At 39.6% G+C, this 10,947-nt stretch overlaps 2 protein-coding genes across 14 annotated transcripts in view; one reads left to right on the forward strand and one right to left on the reverse strand.

The window, feature by feature from the left end:
- Window positions 1-7,482, forward strand: part of HECTD1 (HECT domain containing E3 ubiquitin protein ligase 1) — a 63,372-nt gene extending 55,890 nt beyond the window's left edge. For all 11 annotated transcript variants that reach the window (XM_014941674.1, XM_014941682.1, XM_014941684.1 and 8 more), the window contains 8 exons: window positions 2,154-2,355; window positions 2,500-2,637; window positions 2,894-3,501; window positions 4,540-4,618; window positions 4,730-4,823; window positions 5,138-5,288; window positions 6,006-6,150; window positions 6,521-7,482. In XM_014941674.1, coding sequence (XP_014797160.1) covers window positions 2,154-2,355; window positions 2,500-2,637; window positions 2,894-3,501; window positions 4,540-4,618; window positions 4,730-4,823; window positions 5,138-5,288; window positions 6,006-6,150; window positions 6,521-6,658 — 1,555 coding nt within the window. In that variant the 3' untranslated portion in view covers window positions 6,659-7,482. The remainder of the gene's footprint in view (window positions 1-2,153; window positions 2,356-2,499; window positions 2,638-2,893; window positions 3,502-4,539; window positions 4,619-4,729; window positions 4,824-5,137; window positions 5,289-6,005; window positions 6,151-6,520) is intronic.
- A 1,236-nt stretch (window positions 7,483-8,718) lies between these two features.
- Window positions 8,719-10,947, reverse strand: part of AP4S1 (adaptor-related protein complex 4, sigma 1 subunit) — a 16,306-nt gene continuing 14,077 nt past the window's right edge. For 2 of the 3 annotated variants that reach the window (XM_014941694.1, XM_014941692.1), the window contains exon 6: window positions 8,719-9,512. In XM_014941694.1, coding sequence (XP_014797180.1) covers window positions 9,384-9,512 — 129 coding nt within the window. In that variant the 3' untranslated portion in view covers window positions 8,719-9,383. The remainder of the gene's footprint in view (window positions 9,513-10,947) is intronic. The other variant, XR_001411988.1, reaches the window with a different exon arrangement.

Consider the following 10,947-nt stretch of genomic DNA (forward strand, 5'->3'; position numbering starts at 1 on the left):
ACCTGGATAGTTACTTATTCATAGTGAAATGAAATCCAGCAATTGAGTGGGGAAATGTGGCTGTAATAGAAATCATGCCTGGAATATTCATAGAGAAGTTCATCAAACAGAATTCTGTGGAAAATACAGTATTAACATTTATAGGCCTTGAACACGTCCTTTAGGACGCTCTTTTCATTTCACTTTGAGCTACGTCATCTTTATGCAGCAATAAGTAAAAAAAAAAAAAATATAAAAAAAAAAAAAAAAAAAAAAAAGACTGCTTCCTTTCTTTATTTTTTTTAATAAATTGGTTTTTTTAATTGCTAATTCACAGAAGAACCTTATCTTAACGAGATAGATTCTGCTTGCCAAATGGAAGGCATTTTAGATAGTAGAAAAAAAGGAGAGAAGATGGAAAACTTCAGGTAGACCTTTGGACACTTGACACATTTCTTGTTCATTGTGTTAGAGGTTTATGACGAGCAGCCTACCTTCTGTTGGATATTAATCAGGAAGTTCCTTTGAAGAAATTTCATTTTTCAACTTTAGCTGAAGACTTGCTTGTGTACCTGTAGCTAGGTTATCGTATCAGGCAGTAATTCAACTGGGTTGCAGCTCATTGCGTAAAGGAGTAAGAAGCAAAATAAAAAACATTCTGAAAATAAATGTGAGTTATATGTTTTTGAAAACATACACCAAAGCACAGCTCTCTTATTTTTATAGTTCCTACAATGGTCTGGTGATTGTTTGTTTTGGCTCATTTAGTTTTAATTCACTGAAGTGTTAACAAAATAGAGCAAAAGGATGGTATTCTGAAAGTGAGTATAAGCTGCATAATGAAACTGTAACAAAAACTGACATTAAAGCATTTAAGCATCCCCTCTAAAGTGTTTTGTTACCTAGGAATCCATCATATTTTGACTGTAGGACGGATTACCTTGAGAGGATGTAGGCACTGCAAACATTTTTGCCAATTTACTTTTGTGTAATGAGAATGATTAATTAGTTTTCGTTAGTTTTCTTGGCTGGGTTTGCTTGTTTGTTTTTTCAAAGAGGAGGAAAAATATAGACAGTTGAAAAAATTACTGTTGTCTCTAATATACAGTAGAAATGTCTCATGAAAAGTGTAAATGAGGCTTTTAAAAAGAAAGAAAAAGGAAGAGAACAAAAGGTATTGTCTTGCAAGACATCAATTTAAATCTTAATATGGAAAAATTGAACTTCTATGGAAGAGTGGGCCAGAAAACTGGACCCATGTGTGTTTGGTTTTTTGTTTTGTTTTTGCTTTGGAAAAAGGTAATGTTTTAGAAAAACTGTGTTTTAAAGAGAACCTTTAGGAACCATTGCATGGTATTTACTTGGTGAGTAAAGAGCTTTTGTAAGCTCTTAAAATACTGGAAATAGTTCTTAAAACTCAAATACTCTATTTAAACTCCGTGTGTACACGCCCATGTGCGTGTCCACTGTCTGTGTCTGTTGTTGCAACTTAACCATAGCTGCAAAACAACCAGCAGATGGTATCTTTGTAGATCATTTATTGCTGCCCACATGACAATAGGTACAAGAATTTTGAACTTTGGCTTCACAAAGTACTGCTGTTAAAGGCGTCTGTTCTTCCTTCGCTGATAAGGGTCACTACATGTATGACTACACTTCAGCTTCCGTTCTGTGTTTCTCTAATAAGTGTCTAAGTAGGTGAATCTTGCTGTAAAGCTTGGTCAATGTATCACCCAGTATCAATGTGGTGATGTATAATTGCCTTGCTATATAATGGAAGTTGGAATAAGTGTCTATAAAAAGTTTTGAGCATCTGTGATTAAAAACCACTACAGTAAATGCTGCCTTCGGTTCATTCCACTGTAATTTGAAAACTCTACTAATTCAGATGGTGAGTTGTACATTTTCGTTGGTGCTATGGACTACATCAGAAGTTATGGCTGGCCCTTCACAGTAATTAAAAATTATTTAGTTTGCAAAACTCATAAATTATGAAGCAGCACATATTTGGGCATTTCAGATATTTCTGAGAAATACTTTGGTATAAAATTAAAAAAAATAAATTAAAAAGGTTAATTAGTACTTAATAAGGTAACTTTTTCTTAGTGGCTACTTCCAAGTTTTCGTGCTGATAGACACTGAAGTTTTAAACAACTGGGTTTGTTTTTTTCCAGAGCGATTGTGTGGCTGCAGAACAGACGTGAGGCCACTGTTGAACGGACAAGGACCACAAGCACAGTGCGACGTGACGATCCAGGAGAATTCCGAGTTGGACGCCTCAAACATGAAAGAGTGAAAGTTCCGCGAGGTGAATCCTTGATGGAATGGGCAGAAAATGTCATGCAGATTCATGCAGACAGAAAATCTGTTCTAGAGGTAAAGCATATCTGCCTGGCAGAGCGAGGTTAGATAGCTATTGCTAACGTACGGGGCGGGATATTGAATATCCCGTTCCATAATCAACGCTGAACATTTCACTAGGATTTTCTTTTATTATTAACATTCTTTATGTTTTTCTAGGTTGAGTTTTTAGGGGAGGAAGGAACAGGTCTGGGTCCTACCTTGGAATTTTATGCGTTGGTGGCTGCAGAATTTCAGAGGACAGATTTGGGAGCTTGGCTTTGTGATGATGATTTCCCAGATGATGAGTCTCGTCAGGTATATTTCATTTTGCATTTCAAACTGAGTACTTGTGTAAAAGGAAAATGAGCTGGATATCCTGGAAGGGAAGAACGCATGGTGAGTGAGCAGCCACTCGTCATGGTCAGGAGTGACCATTCTGCTCCACACCTTGCTTCCTTACCTCTTCCCTTTTCAACAGAGAAGTAGAGTATGAGAAGTTTAAGAGCACAGATACATAATGAAACTGGCCTTTAGCAACATCAACTTTTTTTGTGTGTCTCTCCCAAATCAGGTTGATATTGGTGGTGGATTGAAGCCCCCTGGCTACTATGTACAGAGATCATGTGGACTCTTCACAGCACCATTCCCACAAGATAGTGATGAACTTGAAAGAATAACCAAACTCTTTCATTTCCTTGGAATTTTCTTGGCTAAATGCATTCAGGACAATAGACTTGTGGATTTACCCATTTCTAAGCCTTTTTTTAAACTCATGTGTATGGGGGATATTAAAAGCAACATGAGTAAGTTGATATATGAATCGCGGGGCGACAGAGACTTGCACTGTACTGAAAGTCAGTCGGAGGCTTCCACAGAAGAAGGGCATGACTCCTTGTCAGTAGGAAGTCTGGAAGAAGACTCCAAATCAGAATTTATTCTTGATCCACCAAAACCTAAACCTCCAGCCTGGTTTAATGGGATTTTAACATGGGAAGACTTTGAATTAGTAAATCCGCATAGAGCTAGGTTTCTAAAAGAAATTAAGGACCTTGCAATTAAAAGGCGTCAAATTCTAAGCAACAAAAGTCTGTCAGAAGATGAAAAGAACACAAAACTACAGGAATTAATGCTGAAGAATCCATCGGGTTCGGGGCCTCCACTTAGCATAGAGGATTTAGGGTAAGTGTTTTCATATTTATTTATAAATATGCACACAGTGTGGCGTTAGAGATAAATGTTAACACTTTTAATTAGAAATTAACATTTCTTCATTTTAAATAGTATGGTTGCAAGGGGGAGTCATTAGAGACACAGCAAGATGCAGTTAGCCATCTGTAGCTTTATTCTTGTTCCTTACTTTGAGGATTTTCTGTTCTCACTTACTCAGTTTCCTAACGTTTCAACTGCAATGTGGCCGTGCCGCAGCGCCGTATGACTCTGTAGAAACACCCAAATGCTTGTAAAAGCCTTGAGAAAAGTGTGAATCAGTAACTTCTTTGCTATGATAACTATGGAAATGGTTCAAGCTTTTTTGGAGAGACAGATGGAAATTTCAGGTTGTGTTAACAGCCACGCAGTGCGGTGTTGGAATCCACGTTCACTCAGAACACTTGCTCAAAGTTAGCAAACATTAAAGACACAGAGGTGCTCGTACCTGTGTAAAACTCGTGTCAGGAGTCACCTTCTGAAGTTTGGCATTGTTTCTTTTGAAACAACAATAGTTTTCCTCCCATGAATCTTGTGGGTTATGTGTTGAAATCCGGTGGTGCGGGGGCAGGAGTTGCTGAGGGCCTGGTGGGCTGCAGCGTGGCTCCTGACCAGGAGGGCCCAAAATGTCTGTGTGTTCAGCGGCTCCAGAACTTAGTGCTGGAAATTGATGTAGAGAATTTTTTGAGTTTGTGAACTGAATTAAACAGTTTGAGAGGTTTGGAAGCTGATAACTTGAATTTACCAAACCGTGAAATTGTCAAGGGTTATCAAATCCCAATGAGTAGCGGTGAGTACCCGCGTGTGCGCACCATAGATTTGAATCACATACTCTGTGTCATCCTGTACGGTGGAACCGCTGTTCATGTGTATACAAAGTGATCCACAAATAATGGTTTGAAATGTTGTGAGATGCTTTTGGGTGTGGGGGCTGCAGTTTAAAAATGGGGTTTATTTGTAAAAGCAGTAGCAGACTTGTTTCCAGTTAGTAACTATCTTTGTATTTTGAAGTCTAAATTTTCAGTTTTGCCCGTCGTCCAAAGTATATGGGTTTACAGCTGTGGATCTCAAGCCAGGGGGTGAAGATGAGGTAAGGAAACAACCCACCTTTACAGTTCAAACAGCACTTAGATTTTTACTGTCTCAGAGGTAACTCTAATGCAAAGTGAATCCTTACAGTATTTCTCTCTCGTCTTTGCAGACGGTAACGATGGATAATGCAGAGGAGTATGTAGATCTCATGTTTGACTTCTGCATGCACACCGGCATACAGAAACAGATGGAGGCATTCAGAGGTAATTTTAAATATGACATAATGATTATGCAAATAGGTGGACTAATTGATGTTCAGATATGTGCTGATTTAGAGTGGTGGTATAGACTGGCTTTCAAAACCAAACTTCTAAATTAATCTTGCAGTAGGTAAGATACTCATTTCATAACTCCTTTGCATTAGTTATGCCATTTTTAATCTCGAAGAGGTTTCATTTAACTTAATTAAGAAACTGTTGATTGATTCTGTTTTGATTAAAATACAACTGAAATTCTGACATTATTTTATAAATATTGTTTTGACTTTGCTTATAACTCTGTCTTGTGTAAATTAAAGATGGCTTCAACAGAGTCTTCCCAATGGAGAAGCTGAGTTCTTTCAGCCATGAAGAAGTTCAGATGATTCTTTGTGGAAATCAATCACCTTCTTGGGCAGCTGAGGATATCATCAATTATACTGAACCTAAACTGGGATATACACGAGACAGGTGATTATGTTCTGAGTGGTTTTAAAACAATAGTTAAAAGTTTTAAGTGATGAAATGTCCAGAATATTAATTAGATGAAGACCCCATACTGGATGGGATTGGTGGTCATGGAAGAGCAAGTGATTGTCTAAAACTACATCAAATAACCACGTATGTTACAACAGACAGGTTAGAACTTGGTGGTTTTGTGATGAGAGAGGATGAAAAAATTAAAATCCTAAAATGAAAGAGTTTGTACTTTCATCTGTGGTGATGCTTATAATTTATGTTCAGTTGGGTACAGTTATTATTTGTCCCTTATTTCTTTCTCTTCAAGTGTAATTAAAAAAGCAAATCTAGTAGGCAGGGAGCAAATACACCGGTGAATGGCTGTCAGGAGGTAGTCTCGATGTTTCGGGGTTTGTTAGGTTTGGACTTTGTTGTTGTTTGTCAAAATTGCTATGTTTGGTAGCAATAACGTCCAAATTACTTCTGGAAGTGTGTTAGTATGAGCGTGTTGGAGGATCCCAGTCAGTCAGAGATGCTGCGTGGAGCGATTGCTCTCCTGGCCCTGCCCTGCCATACTTTTATGGGTTTTATGATGTTTCATTCTTAACTCAATATTGAACAGGCACTGGAATCCTACAGTGACTGCTTAGATGTGACTAACTCAAGAGAAATTAAAAAACCCACTCTCTTCTGATCCTGTCATAACTAATTATTTTAATTTATTTCAAGCCCCGGGTTCCTTCGATTTGTGAGAGTCTTGTGTGGTATGTCTTCAGACGAAAGGAAGGCTTTTCTGCAGTTCACCACGGGTTGTTCCACACTCCCACCAGGAGGACTGGCAAACCTACATCCCCGCCTCACTGTTGTACGCAAGGTACGGCTTCTGCGGGCTGCCCCTCAAGCCAGCTGGTTTGGCTTTCGAATGGAATAGTTCCTACATCAAGAAATAACACTGATGGTTTGGGTTTTTTTAATTTTTGTTTTTAATTTATGCCATTATGCTAAGCTTTCAGTACTGACCTCTGTTTCAGGTCTGGTTCTCCGATTTCAATTTGAATAGAAGAGAATTAATGTACATATAAAATCAGTTTAAGTTGCTCTGTAGCTTTCCTGACGCTGCTGTTCCTCAACAGCTGGTGTTACCTGTGCAGGAAATGCCGTGAATTAGAGGATCTCACAACTCCTGGTTTCCGTAGTGAGCGCTGTGAACAACTGGGGTAAAAACTGTCCGTTCCTTTCCCCAGGTGGATGCTACCGATGCGAGTTACCCCTCAGTGAACACGTGTGTGCATTACCTGAAGCTGCCCGAGTATTCCTCCGAGGAGATCATGAGGGAGCGCCTGCTGGCTGCCACCATGGAGAAAGGCTTCCACCTCAACTGAGCGGCCGACCGCAGCGCGGGACAGGAGAGAAGTGGTTTTTGATACTAGCGAAGCCTCTTGTGTTTGTGTGCAAAAAAAAAAAATATGATCTCCACGCTGTGCTCTGATGAGACTTGCCTTTTTTTTCACCTGTGAGGCTTTAGGAACATGTGGAATAAGTTTGTTAGCTGCTAATGACAAAATAAATCCCTGTAACTACACAGCCAGCAAGAAATTGGCACAGAACACTGTGTGATGCTTCAAGGGCTTGCACAACTGGAAATTAAGGTGGTTCTGTTTGACTGTTCCAAAGAACAGATCATCAGATTTTCAGTGTTCACTGATACAAATTTCTAACAGTGTATTTGTGTAAAGTTTGTCATTTAATACCTTGTACACTACAGTTGCCATCACTGATCCCTGTTTTGCTGGCTTTAAGCTAACTGGTCAGAAACTTGCTTCCTTAAAACTTAGAGTTAATGGGCATCTCCAGCTTTTTCTTTTTTAATGATGCCTGCACTATTGGAGTATTTTAGTGGGTTTTTGCATATAACCATGCACAACTCTTTAATTTTTTTTTTTCTTTCAAGTGGGAATATATTTTGATTTCTCAAATGCCCTGCTATAAAGATCAAATCCTTAAGTGTGTTTGTGCAGCTCAGCAGTAAAGCTATTAAAAAACACTGGTTCCTAGTGCAAGGCACACTTAAAGCAAGTTTTACTTTTGGTTGTATTTTCTTTGTATATTATAAACATTTATTTAACTTGTTGCAGTTTGAAGTTTAAAAAAAACCACCAACGTGTAAGCTCAAAAGTAATCATTAAAATGTTTGCAACATATAAAACTGTCTCCTGAATAATTAATCCTTCCTGTGTTATTAAATCTCTGTACGTGTTCTGAACAACATGCCATGCTTTATTCCAGGTTTAAAAGAACTGCATGGCAATAATTGATCTCACAAGCTCATCTCTCTGCTCAGATCTTTTCAAAATCAGAGTGCAGCTTTTCAAGGACTCGTCTGGCAGCGGTAAGCGCGTGTGGCAGTTCCGACTGCTCCAGTGGCCCCGTGTGACCTGAGGTTACAGTTCTTCATTATGCTGGAATAAAAACTGGGTCTGATGCTGCAGCTGATTCAGCTTTTCTTGAGATGGAGCCGCCCGTCTTGGTTTCAGCATGTGGTGAGGTATTTATTGGTTAAAAAGTGGCTTACAGTAAGATAAAGCCAGATGGTAATATGTCTTTAAAGATATTTAAGTACTTGATACCAGAAAAGAAAAATTACATTTGTAGTTGAATCTGTGTAGTAAGTTTTGTTGTGTGCCAGTTCTCTTTGGTTACAGTCTCGGCTTGGACTGTTGCTGAGGGGAGGCTTGCCCTTGCCAAAAGATTCTGCCCCGCACGTTATAAACCAGGTTGATGCCAGATTTCTTTTCACAGCGTTACACACAGGATTTTACAGGCATCATCTTTAAAATTTTCCCCAGTGCAAAACTGAAGGGGAATCTCCACCCCTGCCCTTACCCCCCTTCGGTGACTGTTGTGCTTTAACTAAACATTTGCATAAACCTTGTGTATCAGTGTCTACTCCAGACCCAACGTCAACGTGGTTTTTTGCATGTGTTACTATTTTAAAGGTACATGGACTCTTCTCTCACATGACATTTCCCTCTCCTCTTCCAGGCTTCCAGGTGCAACTTAGATGTAAGCGTTATGTGCTTTCACAGGGAAAGCTCAGTATGGAGCTGTGCCCAGGATTTGGGAGGGTGGAGTTTACGAAGAAGGAGCCAGGTACCTTTCTAGAATTAAGGGAAGTGAAATTGAGCTCAGGCTGGTAATTCTTTGGTGACTGCCAGCGCAGCAGACAGGTGTGAATGGGCATGCTGTGTGCCTGGGAACAGTGTAGCTACATCCATCCCAGCAGGGAGATTTGTGTTGTTTTGGTTCGTAGCTTGTACGGAGAAGCTTGCACATCTTGGTAAACATTTTGATCATGATGCATGGACAGAATATACAGGAGAAAGAAAATACACTGTGGTGCCAATAGGAAAGATTTTGTGTAATTTATGAAGCCAACATGATATAAGATGATCAAACTTTTTATTTTAGTTATCTTTTATTAATGTTATAATATTTAAGTGTCAAATACTTCCAGTTACAACTTAAACAGTATGCAGGAATCCTAACTACATCTGTACTTAAGTTATTTGCATTTCTTCTGTAACCATGACTTACACAAAAAGAGAGTGAAACCAGCTTTTTGATGCAGGCTGAAATTAGTTTAAAAGTGGTCATAAAAGTTACAGAACTTTTAATTTAGAGTACATTTGGATGAAAATAAAAAAAAAGACAAATTGATGCTTAAGTACTGAAACAGTTTGAATTTATATTTTGATACCTTTTGTCTTCTCATAGCCGTGGCACAATGCTGTGTAATCCAAGGTGACACCTAGGTGGTCACCTGTAAGTTTCCATTACTTTATTCCCAGTCAATTTTTAAAAACGTTGACTGTTCTAGAAAGATTTCTGCTGCATCAATAAAGCTGCATCTGAAACTGTGAATATTCCACTTTACATTCAGCTGTGTCCTTCCATTCAGTAGGGAGCGTGTAGGAGAAACAGGAACTCTTCTCCAATATTGGGATGTTGCAGGAGTGGGTCTGCTGACCTCAGGGAACTGCTGGCACCACATGCCCGACCATTTCATCACCTTTTGTGAGATGCTGCTGCAGCCGTCTTGCATCTGCCTTAGCTTTCTGCCACTTTGTCAAGCACGTGCAGAGGGGCAAGAATTCTGGTCCTGTTTGTTTCCACGATGCAACCATTTAGCACCATTTCGTCCAAAATGATGTGCACTCTGTCCAAATTGAACATGATCTAGGAACGTTTCAAGTTAAGTACATTTTGAACAACATGAAGATAATTCAGAGAAAACCTTAGGCACCTTATTCTTTAGTCAAAGTTTAGAAAAATAGATATTTCTCAATTAATTCTAGTTTATTTGGCTGTTTAAGGGAGGTAGGGAAATAGTTTAACTGACACTTTTTTTCTGACCACAGAGATGTCAAAAGTTAGTAGCAGAGAAGCTGAAGGTGCAGCAGTGTCCCGTCCTGGCAGGTGGCCCCACGCGGCAGTAAAAGCAAGGTACACTACAGCTTGGGTGGGGGTGGTTAATTTTACTGCCTGCCTGAGCACCACGTAGTGTTTGAATATAAAATGTTATCAAGGGATAACAGTCTTGAATGTGAGGATGCAAATATCCTGCATTCCTTCTTAGAAAAGTAATTGTCAAATGCTTAAAATATTATTCTCAAACTTTCCTTACCCAAAGTTACTAACACAACTTGATCTGCTTGCAAATAGCTTGAGAGGAACATGCTGATACGTAAAGTTGAGTCATTGATCTAGTAATAAATCTCGTAAAGAAGAGCAAAGGTAAAGAAATGGTTCATACTTTAAATGCTTTCTAAAAATATTTATAATCTCTAATGTTCACCTGAATAACCTGAAACGATATGAGTCTGTACAGTTGTGATACCGGACATTTGTCCATAACCACATCTCTCTCTGCATAACATTATCTAACAGCATCTGTCTCAAAAAACCCAAACCAAGGATGACCAGAGGCCTGACTGGTATTGAGCGGTGAGCTCTCTTCTGCCTGCCTCACTGTTTGGGTGTCCACGAACAACCGCCCAGGGTCACTTAGTGGAACAAAGACTCTGATGTTGCCATTTATCAGCAGCACCTGGGATGGAAATGGATGCAGCAGAAAGCCTGCTGGGGCATGTGTTGTGCCTCACTGCGGTGCATACACAGGGGCAGAATGTGAACGGCCCTCCCTCTGCCTCCCCCTCACCTCCTGCTGCTCTTGAAATGTCCTCTTCGCTGGGCTCAACACATCAGCCTGGCCTTTGCTTTGCTCCTTCTCGTTCTTGCCTGTGTACTGAGAACTGCTGCAGTGGAGCTCGCCAGAAACTTCACAGTAACATCTAAATGCATCTTTCAACACTTTTTTTCTAACTTTGATAAGAGTCTCTGGAGTGCCTTCTCTGCCCCTCCTGCTATTTTTGATGCTATGATTTGAGCTCAGGAGCTGCTCTGGTTTTGCTCTAGTCCTTGTATTTATGTTAGTGGACTTCCATTCTGATCAGTGGCATTGCACACGTGCCAGGTTTTTGAGGGCATCAAGGTTTGCCTCTGCTCAGCATCATAAAGCCATTTTTTTTTTTTTTTTTTTTTTTTAAAACCCAGTGTGCAAGGTTCAGCCAGCTCCGTGTGCAAATTGACGACACGGATATAAAGTGAGGAC

The sequence above is a fragment of the Calidris pugnax genome, unplaced genomic scaffold, assembly GCF_001431845.1.
Source record: "Calidris pugnax isolate Ruff unplaced genomic scaffold, ASM143184v1 scaffold56, whole genome shotgun sequence".
NCBI classification, from domain to species: Eukaryota; Metazoa; Chordata; class Aves; order Charadriiformes; family Scolopacidae; genus Calidris; species Calidris pugnax.